Here is a 27,057-nt window from a genome sequence, read left to right as displayed (position 1 = left end):
GGTATCAGAGCAGGGAAGCTGGCGGCAGAGATGGAGCCGAGCAGTGGGTTCTCAGCTCGGGATTACCTTAAACTGTGATCCAAGGCACAGTTGGACCACTGCTCTTTGAGCAGGGACTCCACAAGTGGCAGATCCAGGGAGACCCACCTCCTCCCTCCTCCTGGAGGAGTGGTGCAGAAGTACACAGCAGGAATCTGCTGGGTTTGGAGACTCCAAACAGTGCCGTGCGCCAGAGATAGAAACGCTTAGTCTGGGAGTGCTGCCGGAGACCAGGGAGACGGGAGGGGTTGACTGCTTTTCTCTGAGGGCTCACTGAAGAATGGGGCCCTGAGCTCTTGGCTTCTTCAGGCTGGAGATTGGGAGGCTGCCATTTTCGTTCCCGTCCTCCAAAGCTGTACAGAAAGCGTTCAGGGAACAAAAGCTCCCAGAGCAAACCTGAGCAGATTACTTAGCCTGGCTCCTGGCAAGGGTGGTGCAATTCCACCTCCAGCAAAGACATTTGAGAATCACTGCAATAGACCCCTCCCCCAGGAGATCAAAAAGAACATCCAGCCAAGACCAAGTTCACCGATCAAAGAGAACTGTGGAACTCCAGAGATAGGGGAATACAACACATAGAATTCATGGCCTTTTTCCCCATGATTCTTTAATCTTCCAAAGTTAATTTTTAAAATTTTATTTTTTTCTTTCTCTCTTTTTAAAAAATTTTTCTTCTTTCCTTTTCCAACCAACTTCTTATCAATTCCTTTTTAAAAATCTTTAATTTTCATTTTTATAGTCATATTCTACCTCTTCATTGTATTTAACCTTATTCTTTGTAAATATGTAAGTTTTTCTTTCTTTAAAAGTTTGGGATGCAGTTTCTTCTAACAGACCAAAATATACCCTAAATCTTGTACATAGCTTTGTTCTACTCACCTACCTGATCATGTATTTTTTTCAATTTTTCTTTCTTTTTTCAACCAACTTCCTATCAATTCCTTTTAAAAAATCTTTTTAAATTTTCATTTTTACAGTCATATTCCATCCCTACACTGGATTTACCCTTATTTGTGTGTGTGTGCGTGTATGTATATACATATATACATATACACATGCGTGCGCGCATGCACACACACACACATATGTATATTATAACCAGTTTTTTTTTTCTTTAAATATTGGGAGGCAGTTTCTTCTAACAGACCAAAATACACACAGAATCTAGTGTGTGGCTCTGTTCTATTCACCAGCCTGATCATATTCTTTTTTCTACCCCCCAGGGTTTCAGGTCTCTTCTGATTTGTTTAGCATATATTTTTCTGGGGTTGTTGTTACCAATTTAGCATTTTGTTATCTCATTCAGGTAGTCAGGAAAAAATGACTAAACAAAACTCACACCTCAAAAAGAAAGAACAAGAAGTGGTACCAACTGCCAGGGACCTATCAACATGGACATTAGTAAGTTATCAGAACTAGAGTTCAGAATGACAATTATAAAAGGTACTAGCTGAGCTTGAAAAAAGCATAGATGATAGAGATGACAGAGAATCCCTTTATGGAGAAATAAAATCTAACCAAGTCGAAGTAAAAAAGGCAATTGATGACATACATGCAATCAAATATGGAGGGTCTAACTGCTAGGGTAAATGAGGCATAAGAGAAAATTAGTAGTATAGGAGACCAAATGATGGAGAATAAAGAAGCTGAGAAAAAGACAGATAAACTACTGGATCACAAGGGGAGAATTCAAGAAATAAGGGATACTGTAAGATGAAACAGTATTAGAATAACTGGGATACCAAAAGAAGAAAAAAGAGAGCGGGGGGAGAAGATATATTGGGATAAATTATACCAGAGAACTTCCCTAATTTGGGGAAGGAAATGGGCATCAATATCCAGGAGGCACAGAGAACCCCCCTCAAAATCAATAAAAATAGGTCAACAGCCTGACATCTAACAGTAATAATTACAAATGTCAGAGACAAAGAGAAAATCCTGAAAGTAGCTCAGGAGAAGAGGTCTATAACCTACAATAGTAGAAACATTATATTAGCAGTAGACCTATCCCAAAGAGACCTGGCAGGCCAGAAAGGGCTGACGTAATTCAGAGCACTAAATGAGAAAAATATGCAGCTAAGAATACTACATCCAGCTAGCTGTTATTGAAAAGAGAAGGAGAGTTTAAAAGCTTCCAGGACAAACGGAAACTAAAAGAATTTGCAATAACCAAACCAGCCTTACTAGAAATATTGAAAGGGGTCCTCTAAACAAAAAGAGAGCCTAAAAGTAACATAGACTAGAAAGGAAGAGCAAAAATATACAGTTAACAGTCACCTTCAGGCAATACAGTGGCACTAAATTCATATCTTTCATTACCCTGAATATAAAGGGTCTAAGTGCTTCAATCAAAAGACAAAGGGTATCAGGTCAGATAAAAATATTAGACCCATTGATATGCTGTCTGCAAGAGACTCATTTTAGACTCACAGATACCTCCATATTTAAAGTGGGGTGTGGAAACCATTTATCATGCCGACAGACATCCAAAGAAAGCTGGGGTGGCGATCCTTAGATCAAACAAATTAGATGTTAAACCAAAGACTATAATAAGAGATGGGGAGGGACACTATATCATACTTAAAGGGTCTATCCAACAATAAGATCTAACAATAGTTAATATTTATGCCCCCAACATGGGAGCAGCCAATTATATAAGCCAATTAATAACAAAATCAAAGAAACAGATTGACAGTAACATAATAGTAGAGGACTTTAACACTCCTCTCACTGAAATGGACAGATCATCTGAGCAAAGGATCAACAAGGATCTAAGGGCTTCAAATGACACACTGGACCCAGATGGACTTCACAGACATATTCAGTACATTCCATCCTAAAGCAACAGAATACATATTCTTCTCTAGTGTATACAGAACATTCTCCGGAATAGATCATATCCGCGTCACGAATCAGGTCTCAACCAGTGCCAAAAGACTGGGATTTCCCTGAATTTTCCCTGAATTTTCCAACCACAGTGCTTTGAAACTTGAACACAATCACAAGAGGAAAATTGGTAAGAACTCAAATACATGGAGGCCAACGAGCATCCTACTACAGAAGGAATGGGTCAACCAGGAAATTAAAAAAGAATTTAAAAAACTCCTGGAAACAAATGAAAACAAAAACACAACTCTTCAAAATCTTTGGGACACAGCAAAAGTGGTCCTTAGAGGAAAGTATATAGTAGTACAAGCCTTTTCCAAGAAACAAGAAAGGTCTCAAATACATAGCCTAACCCTACACTTAAAAGAGTCGGAGAAAGAATGGCAAATAAAGCCTAAACCCAGGAGAAGAGAAATAATACAGATCAGAGAAGAAATCAGTCACATACAAACCAAAAGAACAGCAGAACAGATCAATGAAACTAGGAGCTGGTCTCTGAAAGAATTAATAAGACTAATAAACCCCTAGTCAGACTTACCAAAAAGAAAAGAGAAAGAGCCCAAATAAATAAAATCATGAATGAAAGAGGAGAAATCACAAGAGCACCTGGGAGGCTCAGTTGGTTAAGCGTCTGCATTGGGTTCAAGTCATGATCCCAGGGGTTCTGGGATGGAGTCCCACATCGAACTCCTTACTCAATGGGGAATCTGCTTCTCCCTCTCCCTCTGCTGGCTCCTTCTGCTTTTGCTCTCTCACTCGTGATCTCTCTCTCAAATAAATGAAAAAAATCTTTTTTTAAAAAGGGAAAAACTGGGGGCGCCTGGGTGGCTCAGTGGGTTAAGCCACTGCCTTCGGCTCAGGTCATGATCTCAGGGTCCTGGGATCGAGTCCCGCATCAGGCTCTCTGCTCCACAGGGAGCCTGCTTCCTCCTCTCTCTCTCTGCCTGCCTCTCTGCCTACTTGTGATCTCTCTCTCTGTCAAATAAATAAAATCTTAAAAAAAAAAGGAAAAAATTTAAAAAAAAGAAAAAGAAAGAGGAGATATTACAACCAATACCAAAGAAATACAATTATAAGAACATATTATGAGCAACTATATGCCAATAAATTAGACAATCTGGAAGAAAAGGATGCATTCCTAGAGACTATAAACTACCAAAACTGAATCAGAAAGAAACAGAAAACCTGAACACACCCATAACCAGAAAGGAAATTGAAGCAGTAATCAAAAATCTCCCAACAAACAAGAGCCCAGGGCCAGACGGATTCCCAGAGGAATTCTACTAAACATTTGAAGAATTAACACCTATTCTCCTGAAACTGTTCCAAAAAACAGAAATGGAAGGAAAACATCCAAACTCATTCTATGAGGCCAGCCTTACCTTGATCCCAAAACCAGACAAAAACCCCATCAAAAAGGAAAATTACAGACCAATATCCCAGATGAGCATGGATGCAAAAATTCTCACCAAAATACTAGCCAATAGGATCCAACAGTACATTAAAAGGATTATTCACCATGACCAAGTGGGATTTATTCCAGGGCTGCAAGATTGGTTTAACATCCACATATCAATCAATGTGATACAGTATGTTAATCAAAGAAAGAATAAGAACTATGTGATCCTCTCAACGGATGCAGAAAAAGCATCTGACAAAGTACAGCATCCTTTCTTGATCAAAAATCTTCACAGTGTAGGGATAGAGGAAACATACCTCAATATCATAAAAGCCACCTATGAAAAACACACACTGAATATCATTCTCAATGGTAAAAGGTCCCTGACCTTTACCCCTAAGGTCAGGAACACCACAGGGATGTCCACTATCACCACTGCTATTCAACACAATACTAGAAGTCCTAGCCTCAGCAAGCAGACAACAACAACAACAACAACAAAAGGCATCTGAATCAGCAAAGAACAAGTCAAACTCTCAGTCTCTGCAAATGATAGGATGGATACTTTACGTGGAAAACCCAAAAGACTCCACTCCAAAACTGCTAGGAATCAGGAATTCAGTAAAGTGTCAGGATGCAAAATCAATGCACAGAAATTAGTTGCATTTCTATACACCAGCAGCAAGACAGAAGAAAGAGAAATTAAGAAGTTGATCCATTTACAACTGCACCCAAAACCATAAGATACCTAGGAATAAATCTAACCAAAGAGGCAAAGAATCTGTACTCAGAAAACAATAGAATACTCATGAAAGAAATTGAGGAAGAAACAAAGAAATGGAAAAACGTTCCATGCTCATGGATTGAAAGAAAAAAATACTGTGAAAATGTGTACGCTACCTAGAGCAATCTACACATTTAATGCAATCCGTATCAAAATAGCATGAACTTTTTTCACAGAAATGGAATAAATAATCCTAAAATTTGTATGGAATCAGAAAAGAGACCAAATAGCCAGAGGAATGTTGAAAAAGAAAAACCAAGCTGGTGGCATCACAATTCCAGACTTCAAGCTCTATTACAAAGCTATCATCATCAAGACAGTACGGTACTTACACAAAAACGGACACAAAGATCAGTGGAACAGAACAGAGAGCCCAGAAATGGACCTTCAACTCTCTGATCAACTAATCTTAAACAAAGCAGGAAAGAATGTCCAATGGAAAAAAGACAGTCTCTTCAACAAATGGTGTTGTGAAAATTGGACAACCACACGCAGAAGAATGAAACTGGACCATTTCCTTTCACCACACACAAGAATAGACTCAAAATGGATGAAAGAACTAATTGTGAGACAGGAATCCATCAACATCCTTGAGAAGAACACAGGCAGCAACCTTTTTGACCTCAGCCACAGCAACTTCTTCCTGGATACATCACCAAAGGCAAGGGAAACAAGAGCAAAAATAAACTATTGGGGCCTCATCAAGAGACAAAGCTTTTGCACAGCAAAGGAAACAGCCAACAAAACCAAAAGACAACTGACAGAACAGGAGAAGATATTTGCAAATGACATATTAGATAAAGGGCTAGTATCCAAAAATCTATAAAGAACTTAACAAACTCAACACCCAGTAAAACAAACAAACAAACAAATAATCCAGTCAGGAAATGGGCAGAAGACATGAACAGACATTTCTGCAAAGAAAGCATCCAGATGGCCAACAGACACATGAAAAAATGCTCCACATCACTCAGCATCAGGGAAATACAAATCAAAACCACAGTGAGATACCACCTCACACCAGTCAGAATGGCTAAAATTAACAAGTCAGGAAACAACAGATGCTGGCGAGGATGTGGAGAAAGGGGAACCCTCCTACACTGTTGGTGGGAATGCAAGCTGGTGCAACCACTCTGGAAAACAGGATGGATGTTCCTCAAAAAGTTGAAAATAGGGACGCCTGGGTGGCTCAGTGGGTTAAGCCTCTGCATTCGGCTCAGGTCATGATCTCAGGGTCCTGGGATCGAGCCCCGCATCAGTCTCTCTGCTCAGCAGGGAGCCTGCTTCCCTCTCTCTCTCTCTGCCTGCCTCTCTGTCTACTTGTGATCTCTCTGTCAAATAAATAAATAAAATCTTTAAAAAAAAAAAGTTGAAAATAGAGCTACCCTATGACCTAGCAATTGTGCCACTGAGTATTTACCCCAGGGAGAACAAATATAGTGATCTGAAGGGGCACGTGCACCCCAGTGTTTATAGTAGCAATGTGCACAATAACTGTACTATGGAAAGAGCCTAGATGTCCACTGACAGACGAATGGATAAAGAAGATGTGATACACACACACACACATACGAATATTATGCAGCCATAATATAATGTATAATAATACATTATACATTAATAAAAAATAAATTAAAAAAAGCAAATGGTTAAAATGCTTTATCTTATATTATGTATTTAACAATAAAAGATGGTAGCATGTTGTTTACAGTTTTACACCTAAATTTTGTTGTAAAATAACGTATCTTGAGGATCACTGCTGGTATTAACACATTGTGTTTATTGAAACCAGTTCCCTTTTGATGGATATTTAGGTTGTTTCAATTTTTTGCTCTCCTACTGAAACAGAACAATGCTGATATAAGCAATTTAAGACATCTATCACTTTGTGTATGTGTGAGTCTATCTGAGGTATAAATTTCTAGAAGTATAAAAGCTGGGTCAAGGGAATGTACACTTTAATTTTTATTATAGGTATCCTCAAATTATCTTCCATAGAGGTTGTGTTCATTCATGAATCCACAACAAAGTAGACAAATGCCACTTCCCTATGTTCCTGTCAGCCAGTAACATTGGAATCTTTGACAATTTTATAGGTAATTAAAAAAAAGAAAAGAACATGTGGGTACTTTTTTTTTTTTAAGATTTTATTTATTTATTTGACAGAGAGAGATCACAAGTAGGCAGAGAGGCAGGCAGAGAGAGAGGAGGAAGCAGGCTCCCTGCTGAGCAGAGAGCCCGATGCGGGGCTTGATCCCAGGACTCTGAGATCATGACCCGAGCCAAAGGCAGCAGCTTAACCCACTGAGCCACCCAGGCGCCCCCTACTAGTGGCTCTTAAATGAAAATATGCCTGACCTCAACCATTAGAGAGATACAAGTTAAAAGTACCCACATGTGGGCGCCTGGGTGGCTCAGTGGGTTAAGCTGCTGCCTTCGGCTCAGGTCATGATCTCAGAGTCCTGGGATCAAGCCCCGCATCGGGCTCTCTGCTCAGCAGGGAGCCTGCTTCCTCCTCTCTCTCTGCCTGCCTCTCTGCCTACTTGTGATCTCTCTCTGTCAAATAAATAAATAAAATCTTAAAAAAAAAAAAAAAAGAACCACTATTAACTACTGTCTGCTTATCCTTTGCCTATTTTTCTGTTTGATATCAAGCTTTTTTAACTGCTTTATAGAGGCTCTTCATATATGAAATGTGATCTATGATATACATTTCAAATATTTTCCCAAAGTTATCATTTATCTTTGTTTCTGCCAGTTTTGGTTATGCACACATTTTCAACTTTTACAGCTGAATGTATCTGTCTTTTCCTGTATGGATTCTAGGTTTTATGTCAAAGGTTATCAAAATTTCTTTCCCATCATTTCTTTTGGTATCTTTGCAGATTCATTTTGATTGTTTAAATCTATAATTTATCTGGGAATTTATTCTGAAATTGATGTGAGGGAGGAGAATCTTGTTTCTTTCCAAATGTCTACGCTGTTTCCAAATACCACTTAGAGAAAAATCCATCTTTTCCCACTTATCTATGATGCCACTTTTATCATGTTAGTTTATCCTTGGGTCTACAGCTAAACTTTCTATTCTATTCAAATAATCTGTTTACTGATATATTATATAAGTAATTTAATTATTTTTAAAATTACTTGATTTAAAGTAAGCTCCATGCCCAATGTGAGGCCTGAACTCATGACCCTAAGGTCAAGAATCCCACACTCTACCGACTGAGCCAGCTAGGCACCCCAAATAACTTTAGTTATTATTAAGTTATAATGTTTTAATAGCTGGTAAGGACAGACCCTTACCCCTAACATGCTTTTCAGAATTTTCCCGATTTTTGTTTCTCTCTGATACTATTTTTAAAATTTTTTTAATTTTTTTTAATAAACATATAATGTATTTTTAGCCCCAGGGGCTAAACCTGAATCGCCAGGTTTACACACTTCACTGCACTCACCACTGCACATCCCCCCAATGTCCATAAACCCACACCCCTCTCCCGACCCCCTCCCCCCAGCCACCCTCAGTTTGTTCTGCGAGATTAATAGTCTCTTATGGTTTGTCTCCCTCCTGATCCCATCTTGTTTCATTTATTCTTTTCCTACCCCCCAAACCCCCCATGTTGCATCTCCACTTCCTCATATCAGGGAGATCATATGACAGTTGTCTTTCTCTGACTGACTTATTTTGCTAAGCATAATATCCTCTAATTCCATCCATATCCTCGCAAATGGCAAGATTTCATTTCTTTTGATGGCTGCATAGTATTCCATTGTGTGTGTATGTGTGTGTGTATACCACTTCTTCTTTATCCATTCATCTGTTGATGGACATCTAGGTTCTTTCCATAGTTTGGCTATTGTGAACATTGCTGCTATAAACATTCGGGTGCACGTGCCCCTTCAGATCACTATATTTGTTATCTCTGAGGTAAATACTCAGTGGCACAATTGCTAGGTCATAGGGTAGCTCTATTTTCAACTTTTTGAGGAACGTCCATCATGTTTTCCAGAGTGGTTACACCAGCTTGCATTCCCACCAACAGTGTAGGAGGGTTCCCCTTTCTCCACATCCTCGCCAGCATCTGTCATTTCCTGACTTGTTAATTTTAGCCATTCTGACTGGTGTGAGGTGGTATCTCACTGTGGTTTTGATTTGTATTTCCCTTGCTGAGTGATGTGGAGCATTTTTTCATGTGTCTGTTGGCCATGTGGATGCTTTCTTTGCAGAAATGTCTGTTCATGTCCTCTGCCCATTTCCTGATTGGATGATTTGTTCTTTGGGTGTTGAGTTTGCTAAGCTCTTTATAGATTTTGGATACTAGCCCTTTATCTGATATGTTGTTTGCAAGTATCTTCTCCCATTCTGTCAGTTGTCTTTTGGTTTTGTTGACTGTTTCCTTTGCTGTGCAAAAGCTTTTGATCTTGATGAAGTCCCAATAGTTCATTTTTGCCATTGGCGATATTCCTAGGAACATTTGGGTTTTCCACATATAGTATCATATCATCTGTGAAGAGTAATAGTTTGACTTCTTCTTTGCCGATTTGGATGCCTTTAATTTCTTTTTGTTGTCTGTCCCTGACACTATTTTAAAAATCAGCTTAAGTCCCAACTTCTTCACAAGAAAATTCCTATTGGTACATCTCATAGGATCACGTTAAAGAGTAACTTAGAGAGAATGAAATCTCTATGATGTTCTGACTTCTTATTCAAGTACATAGTATGCTTTTCAGTTTGTTCAAGCATTCCTTTTTAAATGCATCAAGAGTGGCACACCCGGGTGGCTAAGTCCATTATACATGTGCCTTGAGCCCCAGTCATGATCCTAGAGTTCTGGGATCAAGTCCCACATCCAGCCCTTTGCTCAGTGGAGAGCCTTTTTCCTCTTCCTCTGCCTGCCCCTCCCTTTCCTTATGCTCTCTTTCCCTCTGACAAATGAATAAATAAAAATCTTTAAAAAAATGCATTAAGAGGAGCAGTTAAAAACTTTCATTATACAGGTGGGGCACAAACCTTGTTAAATTTATCCCAAGTTATTTTATCTTCTTATTAATAATTATTAAAAAAATTTTTAAGTGCTTTTTATTTAAGTGATCTTCACGCACAATGTGGAGCTCAAACTCACGACCCCAAGATCAAGAGGCAGATGTTCTACTGCCTGAGCCAGCCAGGCGCCCCATTATTGAATCTCTTAAGGCAGTTGCTGTATTATCCATGTTGTACTCAATCATCTCACTTCTCTTATTGTGTGAAGTAATTCCAAGCTGATCTTCCTGAATTATCACATTCTTAACTCCCTCAGTGTAGACTTTGTTTCTTACTTCTACCCACGCTGACTAGTACTTCCATAACACGATTAAATAAGAGGGATATGGGCACCCCTCATTTTGTTCTCAACCTTAACACGAGTGTTCACAGTTAATAACTTATTAAACATTGACATGTAAAACACCTAAAACATGTAAAAACAGGTCAGAAACATTTCAGAAGCTTAAAACAGCTGTGATTACTATCACTGCCTCAGATTTACACACAAGCACTTGAATTACACAATCTAAAGGCTTTTCGATTAAGAGAAGGCATAGTTAACATTTTCCATAATTCACAGAAGGAAAAATAGAGATTTGGAAAAGGTAAAAATTATGCTCACAGCTCAAGAGTAAAACTGACTAATACCCCTGGAATGGATGTGGTCTGTGTCCTGACCTGGGGTTCCTACCAGGCTCTGACAAAACATTGAAAGACATCCTGGCTTTTAAGCCCAGGAAGCTTCACTTAATAAAGCATACAAAACTTATAAAAACCTGCTGGACTCTGACTGGAACTATAATGAATTGATATACCAAATATGGGGAGAAGTGACTTCTTTAAAGTACTAAGTTTTCCCGCTATAAACACAATGAATCACTTCATTTATTTAGGCATTCTTTAAATCCTTTCAATCATTTTCTAGTAGGGTCTTTTTTTTTTCCTCTAAGTAGGTGCCACACCCAGTGTGGAGCCCAAAGCGGGGCTTGAACTCATGACTCTGAGATCAAGACCTGAGCTGAGATAAAAAGTCAAACGCTTTATTGACTGAGCTATTCAGGCATCCTGACTCACATGGTTTTTTGGTGTGTGTGTGTGTACAGGAGTCTTATACATCTTTTTAAAAGATTTATTCCCAGGTATTTAAGGTAAACTGTATGTTTTTAAAATTCAACTTTCTAACTGCTCTTTGATGATAAATAAAAATATAGATAATCGTGGTGTTTCCATTTATTAATTCTAATAAAAAATTCTATTATGAAGAAAACAGAACCAGCAAATAAATTAGGAATTGGCATGTTTCAGGAGCCCAGGTTCCTGGGAATTTTATGATCCAAGTGCCCAAGGATGGAGGCAGTTTCTGTCAGGCGTGGCCATGTTCATTCCCAAAAGCAAGTTCTCTGTGGCTGTTTAATCACCATATTAAATTACTGAAGGCAATGAACAAAAATCATATGTATAACAGCAAAACAGGACTAAGTGAAATATGCCCCCATCAGGTGTATAAAAATGTTATACCTCACTCACCTAATTATCTTTAAAACTTTTGTTCCAGGGAGACAAAGATGAAATTTACATTCAACACTGTGTACAGTTAACACAATAAAATTATAAAACTTCTAAAGCTTAAATACCTTAAATTGTTGCTCTCCACAGAAACAAATTAGTTAAAAAAAAGCTGCCTCCTTGCATGTGAAAGTCAATATAAAACGTAACCAAAAAACCCACATTTTCTTCCTAAGGGGTGGATACTGAAATGCACAAGCTGGGCTGAGATTCCCTTTTGTGACTACTAGACGCATTTCCATTTGGGGTTTACCTCAAGAGAAAGTAACCATGCATCTCATTGTATGGCTGGTATCCTGCCTAATAATACTGGCACCTCTTTTCACTCTCCACAGTGCTCCAGCTGGCTATAAACCAAGAATCCAAACACCAGTACAGAAGCAGAAGCGAGAAGACCGAGGCTTTAGTTTTGGCCAATGTATTAGACAGTAACTTCACTTTTCTGAGAATGACAGCCCCTTTTGTACGGGGTCATGGTGAAAAATAAAGATGATCCTGGATATGTAGTTTATAAACTACAGAGTGTAACACATTTGAATAGGTACCTATAAAAAGGATGGTGTCGGTGTCGATGAAAACAGTCAAGGAGGGGGATCCAAGGGCCATTCTCTCAGAATGGCCCTCAGAAACAATGTTTCTATCCTCAGAAACAATGGAAAAGAAAGGAAACATTCTGTTTCCTCAGAAACAATGAGGAAAGCCATCAGAAACTCAGAATCAACATTACCAGAACTCTGGGAAACAGCTAAACAACTACATGAATGCTTAATCAAGAAAAAAAGTGACTGCAAGTAAGCAGGAGAGCTTTGTGGCATTTTAACTTACTCTTGCCTCATCCCCCTCACTCTCCTCTGGTTCAGCAGCAGTCAGGAAGATGGCAGCCCACACTCCTAGTGTGAGTTTCTGGTGCTGGAAGGAGCAGAGCATTCTCCAAAGAATTTGGTTGCCTGTTTTGACCAACATGGGTGGCTTTCTGAGGGACTAACACAAAGGGTTTGTCTTTATTTCACTTAACTTGGAATCTCATGGCAGAGAAGTGGCTATGGTACTTCTGTTGAAAACATCTGAAGGCAAATGAACCAGATGGTGCCAGTTGGAACAAAGGTTATCAGTTGGGGCAAATAGTACAAATGTGAAAAAGCCTGGCAGAAAAAGCTGGGCAGTGAGATACTTTGGGGAATGAATAAGAGTTCTGAAAAGCTTCCACATATCCGGGAGAATCTAGAAAGCCACGCACGTGCCATGGGCAGGATGCATGCTCAGAAAAGACCGAAAAGCCCTAAACTCTCACCTCTGGCTGACCGTCAAACCCTGTGCAAGCGGGACGCAAAGGCAAAGGCAGAGTTGTAAACTTCAGGCCGAGGGATGAAAGTGTCTTCCAACACAGACACAGCCTCAAGCTGCAGAGATTGGGAATTTTGTTTGTTTGTTTGTTTAATCCAAGCATTTAAGAAAATTTCTATTAAATCATTAGCTGACCATTAAGCTAACAGAACAGAGACTTCAGTGACCACACACAATAGCAAAAACAGTTTAAATGAGCAACTATGACCCGTAGTAAGCTGTAACACTAAAGCCTGAGGAAAGGGGAGAATCCAGTTTCCAGAGGTATCACAGTATGATATTCAAAATACCCAGTTTTCATAAAAAATTACAAGGCCATGCAAAGAAATAAGAAAGTACGGTCCATACACAAGATAAAAAGAAATGAAAAGAAACCATCCCAGAGAAAGCCCAGACACTGGACTTATGAGGCAGACACTTTACACCAACTGTCTTAAATATGCTCAGAGAGCTAAAGCGAACTATGGACAAAGAACCAAAGGAAATCAGAATGCTGACTCACCAAATAGAGACTATCAAGAATAAGACAGGAACTGGAATGCCTAAAAAGAAACGCTGGAGCTGAAGGGTGCCTGGGTGGCACAGTCAGTTAAGTGTCTGCTTTCGGCTCAGGTCATGATCCCAGGGTTCTGGGGTGGAGTCCCCATGGGGCTCCCTGCTCAGTGGGGAGCCTGCTTCTCCCTTTCTCTCTGCCCTTCCCCCCATGCTTGTGTGCGCTCTCTCTCTCTCTCTCACAATGAATAAAATCTTAAAAAAAAAAAAAAAATCTCGCGGGAGCTGGAAAGTGTTAACAACTGAAATGAAAAATTAGAAGATTTTAATAGGCAGAAGAATCTGTGAACTTGAAGATAAGCCAACTGAGATGATCAGTCTGAAGGAACAGAAAGAAGAAAGAATAAAGAAACATGAGCAGTCCATGAGACCTGTGACAAGCCATTAAGCAAACCATCGTAGGCCTAAGGGGAATCTCAGAGGGAGGAAAGAGAAAGGAGAAGAAAGACTATGTAAAGACAAAAACTTCTCAAATTTGATGGAAAGCATGACAGAAAACACTGTCAATAGAGAATTCTATATATAGCAAAAGTACCTTCAAAGTAGAAGAATTAAGACACTTTTAGATAAACAAAAGACAAGGGAGTTTGTTGTTAGTTGATCTGTTCTACAAGAAAATTTAAGGGAGTCCTTTAGGCTGAAATGAAAGGATATCAGATAATGATGTGAAGCCATACAAAGAAATAAAAAACACCAAAAAAGGTAACCACATATGTAAATATGAAAGCCAATATTGTATTTCCAGTTTCTAATTCTCCCTTTTCCCTCCTATAAGATTTTAAAGACAAATGCATAAAGTGGTATTTAGAAATTCCTGCCGATGGGCACACACAGTGAAAAGACTTAATTTCTGACAATTAGACAAGGCAGGAGGGATGGTACTGTACAGGAGCAGGGTTTAATATACAACAGAAGCTAAGACAGGGCTCCTGGGTGGCTCAGGTGGTTGAGCGATTGCCTTTGGCTCAGGTCATGATCTTAGAGTCCCAGGAATGAGTCCTGCGTCGGGCTCAGCAGGGAGTCTGCTTCTCCCTCTGACACCCACCCCCTCATGCGCTCTCTCTCATTCTTTCTCTTTCAAATAAATAAATAAAATCTTTAAAAAAAAAAGAAAAAAAGCTGAGGCAGTATTGATTCAAACTATTCAAACTAGATTGCCACAAATTTAAGATGTAATTCCCAGGGTAACCACCTAGAAAAAAAGCAATAAACAATATGGTTACCCTAACGAAGGAGACTTCAGTCTCACCTTTGCTATCTGCCTTGAGTCTTCTGGCTGGGTTTACCCTAGGAAGCAAGGTCTTCGAGCACTTCTTTAGTCTGGATCATGAGTTAAAAGGAGGACAGACTCTGCTACAGAAACTCAAGAAGGACTTAATAAGCGCACTAGCCTTTGCTCCCTCTCCCCCCACGGTGCACCAGGTTATGAAGAGAAAAATGTGTTTAACTATCAGAAATAACCAATTCTGAAAAAACTCAAAACACTGAAACAATGTAACTTCGTGATCAAATAAGGTCTAAGTGTAAAACAATGATTTCCTCTTGGCCGTAAGCATGGTGGCTGCTTCTTTATAACCATGTGTAATCATTTTAAAGCTTTTACCTAGTAACCTTTTGGAAAACTATTCCAAAAGATGGGAAGAGGAGCTGGTTTGCTGCAGCACTAATTCAGGGCAAGAAGAAACACTACGCTGAAGACAATGGCACTTGGAAGCACACACCTGCACCTGAGAAGCAGAGTGCGCATGAGCACTCAGAAGTGTGGCTGAACAGAAACAGGGACGCGAGCCCTGCACATTTCTGCATCAGGGACAGTAACATTGCTAGGGTTAAGAGTCCAAAGGAGATTGCAGAAGTCTTTTAACTTGTCCCCCTGCTTCCTACCTCACTCTTACATATGTTCCATACTCTGTGCGCAGTGATACCTCTAGTGCACGTGCTGGCTCATGCAGCTCTCCGCTCACAACCAGGACTTCCTATCTGCTCCGAACTCACTCTCAGCACAGTCTAGTAGACCTACCATTTCTGCGTGTGCAGCAACACCCTCCTGTTCTGCCCCGGCCACCAGCTGTTCCCTGTGTCTCAAACAGGCCCAGATACCATGCCTTAAGGGTACCATGCCTTTGCATTTCACATTTGCTGTGCCTAAAAGGAGTAAAATCTCAGATGCGGTCATACCTTGGAGATACCGCAGGATCAGTTCCTGATCACCTCAATAAAGGGAGTATCACGATAAAGCAAGTCAAATGATTTTTATAAAATTGTATATAAAAGTTATGTTTATACTATACTGTAGTCCATTAAGTGTGCAATAGCATTATGTCTAAAAAATATGCATACAACAATTAAAAAACACTTTATTGCTAAAAAATGCTAACCATCTAAGCTTTCAGTAAGCTGCAATTTTTTTTTTTAAATGAACTCTACATCCAACTGGGGCCTGAACTCAAAACCCTGAGATGAAGAGTCATATGCTCTACTGACTGAGCCAATCAGGTGTCCCATCTTTTTGCTGGTGGAGGGTCTTGTCCAGACGATAATGGCTGCTGACTGATTAGGATGGTGGTTGCTGAACGTTGGAGTGTCTGTGGCAATTTCTTAAAATTAGACAGAGTGAAGTTTGCAACGTCGATTGACTCTTCTTTTCACAAATGATTTCTCTGTAGCATGTGATGCTATTTGGATAGCATTTTACCCATAGTTGAACTTCTTTCAAACTTGGGAGTCAATCCTCTCAAATCCTGCTGGTGCTTTAACAACTAATTTACGTGATCTTCAAAATCCTTTGTTGTCATTTTAACAGTCTTCACAACCAATTTTACCATGAGTAGATTCCTTATCAAGAAACCACTGTCTTGGGTGCCTGGGTGGCTCAGATGGTTAAGCATCTGCTCTCAGCTCAGTCATGATCCCAGGGTCCTGGAACTGAGTCCTGCGTCAAGCTCCCTGCTCTGAGGGGAGCCTGCTTTTCCCTCTGCCTCTCTCTCTCTCTCTGTCTCTCATGAATGAATGAATGAATGAATAAATAAATAAAAATAAAATCTTTGGAAAAAAAAAGAAACCACCGTTTTTGCTCATCAGTAAAAAGTAATTCCTCATCCAGGCATCTCAAACAAGAATAAAGTCTGATGGGCGCCTGGGTGGCTCAGTGGGTTGAGCCTCTGCCTTCGGCTCAGGTCATGATCTTGGGGTCCTGAGATCGAGTCCCGCACTGGGCTCTGTGCTTGGCGGGGAGCCTGCTTCCCTCCCCACCTCTGCGCCTACTTGTGATCTCTCTCTCTGCGTCAAATAAATAAAATCTTAAAAAAAAAAAAAAAAAAAAAAGTCTGAAATACTGTGAGAATTACCAAAATGTGATGTAGAGATATGAAGTGAGCAAATGCTCTTAGAAAAATGGTACCAACAGACTTGCTTATTACAGGGTTGCCACAAACCTTCAATTTGTGAAAAACAGCATTTTATTGCACCAAAGCAAAGTGCAATAAAACGCGGGCATGTCTGTGTTCAGATGGTTTTCTTCCTCACTGCCTTCAGGGCTCTGTTAATGTCACCTATCAGAAAGGCTTCTGGGGACCACTAAAACAAGACCTCAACATGACTCTCTGTCCTCTTCTCCTCTGCCTGATTCTCATTCATAGCTCTATTTACTGCCTGATGTCCTATAGCCTTAATTTATTTACTGATTCCCCAACCTCTGCCCCACTGTTAAGTCTCTAAGAGGGCAGAGATTCTGGTCTTTTGATTGCTGTATAGCTGGCACCTAGAACAGTGCCTAACACAGAAGCACTCAATCAGCTGTTGTAGAATGGACGTGATTAAATGAAAAGGCATAAATACATACCCAGAATACATGTCATGGGGCAGGTTTCTTCCAGATTACTCAGAAATACTTCTTTTTTGTAGAACATTTTTGTGGGCTCATGTTCCGTCTCTTCTGGGTGAATGAAGATGGGGCCATAAAAATATGCAGCTCCATCTCGGACCCATACCTTTTCAATTCTTGGGGGAAAAATGGAGAAATTCCATTAAAATAGAATTCTGACTGGTTTCACTCTTGAAGGATTAATCTATTAAAAATTCTCTTAACCAAACACTTAATGATATTTAGTACTTGGAGGAGTTTTGTAGACTATATATGATAATTATATTATTATATGATAAATTGTTATATATTATTATATGATAATAAGACAATTTCCTTGACTTCCCCCATTCTGAGCACAAGAAAAGACACGGAAAGGGAGACACCATTGGCTATTCATCTGAGGGAAAAAACACACAATACCAAGGCATACGATTTAATAGTTTCAGCTAACCTCCAGGATTTTTTTCCCCCTGAAATGCTCATGATGAAAACAAAACTAAGCACCTGTCTGTCGGAGGCAGGCCCCTGGCCAGGGCGGCCTCCGCCATTAAAAGATGGCGCCTGGCTAGTTGCCAGGTGAGGAATGCCTCGTGAGACTAAGCGGAACGCCCAAAGAGGAAGTAAACAGCATTGGTTGCTAGCGAAGTTGTTCGTTTAGGTGCACAGCCTGATTCGCTCCCTCCTGTACCCTGTTTGCTGATTGGTCATGTAAGCGTATGTAAGTGTGTAGACTTGTGGAAATAGAGAGAGAAGATGCATCCGAGCCAGGGTTCTTTTCGTCCTTGTGCGCCGAGGGCGATACCTGTCATTGGATTCATTAACTGACGAAACACATAAACTATCCGTATTTGGGGTCAGCTCACATGAGTCACAGATATTTCTTTAAGGTAATGGTTCATGACCTTTTTGAGTGCCAAGGTGTAACAGCCCTTCAACCATTGAGAGTCTGATGAGAGATATTATCTCCCTATACAAAAGTAAAAATGCACATCTGACTGCTAAGTGTTAGGTATTATACCATTCGTCACAATTGCTCCCAGCAAGCTGGGATTATTAATGTCCCTATTGTCCTGTGGTTTCTTTTCTTTTTTTTTTTTTTTAAGATTTTTATTTATTTATTTGACAGACAGAGATCACAAGCACACAGAGAGGCAGGCAGAGAGAGAAGGAGGGGAAGTAGGCTCTCCGCCGAGCAGAAAGCCCGATGTGGGGCTTGATCCCAGGACCCTGGGATCATGACCTGAGCTGAAGGCAGAGGCTTTAATCCACTGAGCCACCCAGGCGCCCCTGTCCTGTGGTTTCTGACATGAAGAAATCTACTCATCTCAGTTCATGGTAACTCCACCCTTTCAGTTCCTCAAGCCAACACACAGAAGTCACCCTTGATTCCTTTCTCTTTCTCGGACCCCACATCCCATTTATCAGGAATCCTATTAACTCCACATTTCGCCACAGGATCTAACTACTGGTCTGAACCAGCAATCATGGTTGCCTGGGTTATTGCAACAGCCTCCTAGCAGATCTCCTTGCTTCTCTTTGACCCTTTGAGTCTACTCTCAAAAACTAGTAGGCTGAGCAATCCTGCTAAGAACTAATTCAGATATCACACCTATGCTTAAAAGAATCCAATGGGGGCACGTGGGTGGTTCAGTCGGTTAAGTGTCTGCCTTCAGCTCAGGTCATGATCCCAGGGTCCTGGGATTGAGCCCCATATCGGGCTCCATGATCAGTGGGGAGTCAGCTTCTCCCTCTTGCCTCTCGGTCCACTCAGGCTCTCTCTCTAATACAAAAATAAAAATCTTTAAAATAAATGAATGAATCCAACAGTACTCTCTTTAATTCAGTAAAAGCCCAAGTGCCGACAATGGTCTCTCAGGTCCACATATATATGGCCCTCACTTCCCATCTACCTTAACGTACGGCTCACTTGTCCAGCAACAAACTGTCCACATTTGGCCAGGCCAGGCACACTTCTCTCTCAGGTCTTCATACTGGCCACTCACACTTCCTGGAAAGCTTTTTCCCTCAATATTCACATTACTCACTCCCTCAGTTTCTTCAAGTATTAGCTCAACTGTCAGTTCTCAGTGAGGCCTATATACACTCTATTTAAACTTCTGTACCGGGATGCCTGGGTGGCTCAGTGGGTTGAAGGCTCTGCCCAGCTCAGGTCATCATCCCGGGGTCCTGGGATCGAGCCCCTCATTGGGCTCTCTGCTTGGCAGAGAGCCTGCTCCCCTTCCTCTCTCTGCCTGCCTCTCTGCCTACTTGTGGTCTCTGTCTGTCAAATGGATAAATAAAATCTTTAAAACAAAAAACAAAAAACTTCTGTACCTCCTCAGTTTGACCATGCACTCCTGATTTCCCACACACCGATCTATTTTTTTTTCACAGAACATATCATGACCTAATGTTCTGTACCCTTTACTTATTGCAACATTTACTGTTTGTATTCCCGCTGCAACAAGGATCCATGGGACTAAGGATATTTGTTTTATTCACTAATGTATCCTCACAGCCTGGCAAATACTAGGTTTGTAATAAATGATTGCTGAATGAAGAAAAAATGGAATGAGGAAGTGAGCTTAGAGAAGTCAATCATTTACTTAAGGACATGCAGCTAGCAGAGCTGGAACTCATGCCAAGACCCACCACTCTTAACCACTATCCTCTACTGCCCAGTCGCATACCTGACTCCTTCGTTGCCGTTCTACACTTTTTTTTTTTTTTCTAACCACACTTTTATTCACTTACTTGTTCAGCAAATATTTGAGCCCCTACTATGTTTCATGCACCATGCAGGGAATACAAAGGTGAGCAAAATATGGGGCTTCTATTCTCAGGGCATTTGCAGTCTGGTATGGAAATTCAACAGTAAAATAACCTGATATGCGCTCCGAGAGTAATGGGGAGACCTAATCCAGTCTGCAGGAACAGGATAGGCTTCCTTAAGGAAGTACTATCTCTAAGTTAAGCTAAAGGAGTTCATCATGTGAGGTATGCAGGGGGATTCCTGGGTTAAAAATTCAGTAAATGGTAGGAGAAAAAAAGAAAAATTCACAGAAGGATTTAGAGAAGGAAGTGTGGCTAGAGACAAAAGCAAGGTGAATGTGTGTGAGGAGGCTGGGGAAGTTACAGCATTGTCAAGGGGATGATGACAATGACTCTGACTTCATTCTAAAGAGTGATGAATTTCTACCCAAACCTCTCAGACCCAACTGCATCCTCCCTGCTTCAGTAACACCCACCTGCCCACTCGAGGGCGCACGAGGCCATGGGACTTGATGAAGACACAGTCGCCAACCTTCAGCCACATATCATTATAACGGAGCTGCTCAAAGTAGTGGCAACCTGGTTCGCCATTTGACATTTCCACAGGGACATCTTCTTTCTCCTGTGGTAAAGGAAGCTGGTTAAAGATAGGCAGCTGACAATCAAGGAGCAGACAGAGGAGGTTAAGAAAGGAAAGCTGACTTTCCTTCATATTAACTTAAAAGAAAAAATAACCATAAACAGAAGTTTAGATGAAGATCAGAAACCAAGACTAGGGTACTGAAACCAAACTAAGTCTTATTAAATATTGCATTTATTTTAAATTTACACTTAAGTCTTATAAAATGTTACTTCAAGGGTAATACCTGAGTGGCTCAGTGGGTTAAGCCTCTGTCTTTGGCTCAGGTCATGATCTCAGGGTCCTGGGATCCAGCCCCGCATGGGGCTCCCTGCTCGGCAGGGAGCCTGCTTCCCCCTATCTCTCTGCCTGCCTCTCTGCCTGCTTGTGATCTCTCTCTCTGTCAAATAAATAAAATCTTAAAAAAAAAAAAAAAAAAAGTTACTCCAAGATGCTTTTATCCTCCTCCTCCACCCCGTTCCCATAGCCTTGCAGTGGGGGGTGGGGAGCACTGAAGAGGACACATCAGCATTCAGGAGCAGCCTCACTCACACACTGCTATGGAGGATAAGGAGTAAATACTGCGCAAGGTGTCCCTTCACTACATTTACTGAGCTCTCAATTTCTTAGCATTAACAACTGATGGTTCTAAATGAAATTTTTAAAAAAATTTCATTGGCTGCTGTGACACTGGGCAATGACCTCTTAGTTCACCTGTAAAATGAAGGCAATGCACCCATCAGATGGGGCTGTTAGGAATCTCCAATGACACATTCCATAGTTAAGTACACAGAACAATGCCTGACTTATGAAAAGCACTTGAACACCCATTCGTTATTGCTGTTTTATAGTTTTGGCAAAAAGAAAAAAAAAAAAAGAAAAGAGTCTGGGTGGCTTAGTTGGTTAAGCGTCTGACTTTGGCTGAGGTCATGATTGATCTCAAGGTCCTGGGATCGAGCTCCGTGTTGGACTCTGTGCTCAGCAGGGAGTTTGCTTCTGTCTCTGCCTCTGTCCCTCCCCCCACTCCTGAGAGCACTCTCGAATAAAAAGATTAAAAAAAAAAAAAGTTCTGATCTGATGCAGAAAGTGGGCACAGCATGAGGTGTTTTAAACATATTAACTCTAAAACGTATAAAAGCCGAGGAAACTATAGAATCCCAATATTTTCTACTGCATCTCCCTGAGAATATGTGAAACTTCAAACTGAAAAAAAAAATCTCCTTCAGAAGGTCCAAGTGATTTGTTTTAATCTTTGTTATGACTTCAAATGTGATATATAAATGATCTTCTTGGAAAATAACACATATAATGGATGAGAGGAACCTGCAGGGGTGGGGACTATGAAGTAGGCCCTGAAATTAAGAAGAACTTTTTCTGGGCACCTGGGTGGCTCAGTCAGTTAAGCATCTGCCTTCAGCTCAGGTCATGGTCCTGAGGTCCTGGGATTGAGGCCCACATTGGGCTCCCTGCTCAGTGGAGAGCCTGCTTTTCCCCTCCCTCTACTCTACTTGCCTGTGCACTCTCTCTCTGTCAAATAATAAAATCTTGAAAAAAAAAAAAAAAAAACACCCCTTTTTCTTTTAGGAATGGGTTCTATTCTGAAGTTCTTCTTTTTTTTTAATTTTTAAAAGTAATCTCTCTGCTCTACCTGCTAAAAGTATTCTTTTAAAAGTTCCAGGAATTTAAAAAAAAAAAAAAAAAAAAGTTCCAGGAATGACTTGTTTTGGCCAGGCAGTATTAAAATAAAGATGAGACAAAAGAAAAAAACAAAAACAAAATCATGCACAGAGAGGACCCTGGAGACTTACGAATTCTAGTTAGAAATCTGTGTTAATTCCCATGTTGGCTTCCATTGGTATTTCTTATTCTTTCAAAATTAATGTCTCTATAATTCCCAACATATTGGCAAAGTATAAAAAATATCATATTCTTTCCCAAGCTTCCTTTCTTTTTTAACACTGTTAGGACACTAAAATGGATTTCTTTTCTAAGACACAAAGAAGTCAATTTTTTCCAGTTTTTATATTGACAATTTAAAAGCTTTATTTTTGGGGGCACCTGGGTGGCTCAGTGGGTTAAGCCTCTGTCTTTGGCTCAGGTCATGATCCCAGGGTCCTGGCATCAAGACCCGCATCGCATCGGGCTCTCTGCTTAGCGGGGAGCCTGCTTCCCCCCATCTCTCTCTGCCTGTCTCTCTGCCCACTTATGATCTCTGTCAAATAAATAAATTTTTTAAAAAATCTAAAAAAAAAAGGCTTTATCTTTTTTGATTATATAAAAGAAATGTATCTGTGGGCAACAATTCAAACATTAGAGCATGTAAAACTTAAAAAGCAATCTTCTGTGATCCAACCCCAGAGATAAACACCTGGTTCAGCACACAGCAGTTCTCCACATTGCTTTTACAGTCGGGTATGTAAACATACAGTTTGAGTTTTTTTGAATAATAATGGAACCAGATCCCATTCTGCCACCTGTTCGTTATGAGCATGTTCTTACCAAGTGACTTGGACAATCTTCTGTGTGCCATATATAGAGCTACCTCATTGTGCTTACTGGCTACAGAGTTGGCAAGCTATGGATGTCTGACACTTTACTCAACTCCTATTCATGGGCATTTGGGTCTGGCCAAGGGTTTTTGCTTTTACAAATAACACTGATGCTGCTCCTTGTGGAGAAGACTTCGGTGCGCCTAGTACTGAGTTGGACCACATTCCCTAGTATCAAATGGACGCTGGGTCAAGGGGAATGCCACGGATGGGAGAGAAGTGTCCTGCCTCACACCCAAAGCAGGTGTTGTCAGCATTAGCAATCTTCAGAACTCTTGCCAACCTGTCAGGCTTTTGAAAATTATTAGATTAACAGATTTTCTTACTTTTTTTGGGCTGTCTCCCCTCTATAAATGATCTATTTAGTCCTTTGCCTATTTTCCTAGTGTCACTTCTTCCCCAGATTTCTAAAAGCTTTTTGCATTAAAAAAATGGTTGTCGGGGCGCCTGGGTGGCTCAGTGGATTAAGCCTCTGCCTTCAGCTCAGGTCATGATCTCAGGGTCCTGGGATTGAGCTCCGAATCGGGCTCTCTGCTCAGTGGAGAGCCTGCTTCCCCCTCTCTCTCTGTCTGCCTCTCTGCCTACTTGTGATCTCTGTCTGTCAAATAAATAAATAAATGAAATCTTAAAAAAAAAAAAAAAGAAGGTTGTCCTGAAGACTTTCGCTCCACTTTAATGCCTCCTGGGTTTCATATCATGTATAGAAAGGACCCATTCCAACCTTACAAATAACGAATATAGGTAAATAATAATAAATCTGCCTATGTTAGCAACTGGTACTGTTTCTTCCATTTTGCTTTTGTTTTTGGTATTATTACTTTTTGGAATATGATGTGAATGAGAGTTCAGATGGTTTCTTTTCTTTTTTTCTTTTTCAAATGGCTACCAGTTTTCCCAGTATCATTTAATTCCATCCTTTCCTGCTGATTTAAAATACTACCTTTATATACTGGATTTTAACTGTGAAAAGCCTATTCCTTCCACAGACTGGAATACCTCAATTTTTTATAAATAACAAAATATACAGGGTCTCCTGGTTAACAACAAACAGTAAGTAAATGGTTAGCAATGTACAAGCAATTCTTGATCTTGGGGTCATGAGTTCAAGCCTCATGTTTGGATACAGAGATTAGCTAAACAAATAAAACTTTGATATATGGGCGCCTGGGTGGCTCAGTGGGTTAAGCCTCTGCCTTTGGCTCCGGTCATGATCTTATTTAGGGTCCTGGGATCGAGCCACACATCGGGATCTCTGCTCAGCCGAGAGAAGGCAAGGAGCCTGCTTCCCCCCCACACCTGCCTGCCTCTCTGCCTACTTGTGATATCTCTCTGTCAAATAAATAAATAAAATCTTTTAAAAAACAACAAAAAAAAATGTTTTGCTCTCTCTCTATATAATATATATAAATACAATAACATCTGGCAAGGCAAAGCACTTTGATTACTATTTTCCTCCTTCTTTTCCTGGTGACTGCTGCATGTTTATTCTTACATGAGAAAGCCAGAATAATTCTGTCAAATTCTTTGTTTTTTCTTCCAAGATTTTATTTATTTGAGAGAGCAAGCGAGTGTCCAAGAGTGGTGGGAAGGCACAGGAAGGGAGGGAGAAGCAGACTCCCTGCTGAGCAGGGAGGCCAACACTCAATCCCAGGACCCTGACATCATGACCTGAGCTGAAGTCAGACACTTAACCAACTGAGCCACCCAGACACCCCATTTTGTCAAGTTCTGAAAAAAATTTATCCAAATCTTTTATGTCCGTGAGTAGACGGTTTCTCTTCCCATAGGTTCCAAATACTCCTTTCAAGGTTATTTCTTAATGTATTTTGTTAAGGTGAATCAGATATTTTCTTCTACATGATTTTCCTAACAGTTGCTAAAGTATATTCAACATTTTCACCTTTCTTTCAAAACTCTTGTGGATTATTGTTTTGTTTATGTAAGAAAGCTATTGACTTGTATATGGATTTTGAAATCTCTATTTGTTGAATTGTTTTTCAAAACTTTAGTTAATTGCTCCCCCATGATCTGCAAAAAGATTTTGCCACTTAACTGTCAATATTTTTACTATTTTTGTTTGTCTTCATTGGCTACTTTCAGAAAAATACAGATAATAGTAGAGCAAAGCAGGCTTAAGTCATGAGAAATCAACATAACTTTAAAAAATCGCTTTGAGGGGGCGCCTGGGTGGCTCAGTGGGTTAAGCCGCTGCCTTCAGCTCAGGTCATGATCTCAAGGTCCTGGGATCGAGTCCCACATTGAGCTCTCTGCTCAGCGGAGAGCCTGCTTCCCTCTCTCTCTCTCTGCCTGCCTCTCCGTCTACTTGTGATTTCTCTCTGTCAAATAAATAAATAAAATCTTTAGAAAAAAAAAAAATCGCTTTGAGGAAATATCCTTCTAAAACTTAAATTAAGGGCGCCTGGGTGGCTCAGTGGGTTAAGCCGCTGCCTTCAGCTCAGGTCATGATCTCAGGGTCCTGGGATCGAGTCCCGCATCGGGCTCTCTGCTCGGCAGGGAGCCTGCTTCCCTTCCTCTCTCTCTACCTGCCTCTCCGTCTACTTGTGATTTCTCTCTGTCAAATAAATAAATAAAATCTTTAAAAAAAAAAAAAAAAAAAAACTTAAATGAAGACAGTTACTATACTTCATCAAATAATCTTTCCTTTGATATAATAATATAATGAAGTATATTACTAAATTTTCCTAATTTTGACCAACTCCTGCATTTCTAGAATGAACTCCCACCTACTAGGTCATATTGTTCTTAAATAACTAACTTGGTTTCACTTATAAATAAAAATACACTTTCTCCAAGTATTTTCTGCATCAACATTCATCTGTTAGGCTCAATTGCAGTTTTTCTGTTTTAATTTTGTCAGGCTTTGGAATTAAGGTTATTCTGGTTTTGTAAAATAAACTGGGAAGTCTTCTTTGTTCTCCATGCTTTAAAATAATTTAAACAGTACTATAACTATAGGTCCCTTAAGGGTTAAAAGAATTCACCCATGGAAGTATCTGACCTGAGTATTCTGATTAGCTCTCAGAACATTTTTGAAAAATTTCTTCTTGTTGTCCACTTACGTGTTACCCCTCTTCTTGATTCTTTAGTAATTTAATTAATTAATTTATTTATTTATATTTTTTTCAAAGATTTTATTTATTTATCAGAGAGAGAGAGGGGGAGAGAGCAAGCACAGGCAGACAGAATGGCAGGCACAGGCAGAGGGCGAAGCAGGCTCCCTGCCGAGCAAGGAGCCCAATGTGGGACTCGATCCCAGGACGCTGGGATCATGACCTGAGCCGAAGGCAGCTGCTTAACCAACTGAGCTACCCAGGTGTCCCGATTCTTTAGTAATTTAGAGTGTCCTAGAAAATTATTCATTTCATTCGGGCTTTCAAATTTATTAACAGAAATGTGTAAGTCTTTAAATTTCTTCTACATTTGTATGTCTGAGCTTAACTGCCTTCTTTTTTTTTTTTTTAATTTTTTATTTTTTATAAACATATATTTTTATCCCCAGCCTTCTTTTTTTATTAGGATAGTTGACAGTATATCTCACTGGATTTATCAAAGGATTAGCACTTGGATTTAGTTTTAAATTCTATTTTTCAATTCTACTGTTGTTTTCTAAGCATTAATTTCTGTCCTATAGC

At 40.1% G+C, this 27,057-nt stretch overlaps 1 protein-coding gene across 50 annotated transcripts in view; it reads right to left on the bottom strand.

The window, feature by feature from the left end:
• PBRM1 (polybromo 1) overlaps positions 1-27,057 on the bottom strand; it is a 128,294-nt gene that overhangs the window by 19,605 nt on the left and 81,632 nt on the right. For all 50 annotated transcript variants that reach the window (XM_082701028.1, XM_082701052.1, XM_082701067.1 and 47 more), the window contains 2 exons: positions 20,713-20,858; positions 17,441-17,598 (listed from right to left, as the gene is read on the bottom strand). In XM_082701028.1, the coding sequence (XP_082557154.1) occupies positions 17,441-17,598; positions 20,713-20,858 (304 nt within the window). The remainder of the gene's footprint in view (positions 1-17,440; positions 17,599-20,712; positions 20,859-27,057) is intronic.

The sequence above is a fragment of the Mustela nivalis genome (assembly GCF_964662115.1).
Source record: "Mustela nivalis genome assembly, chromosome: 1".
In the NCBI taxonomy this organism is placed as follows: Eukaryota; Metazoa; Chordata; class Mammalia; order Carnivora; family Mustelidae; genus Mustela; species Mustela nivalis.
The sequence above is the reverse complement of the archived record's forward strand: the minus strand, read 5'-3'. Positions and strand labels throughout refer to the sequence as shown.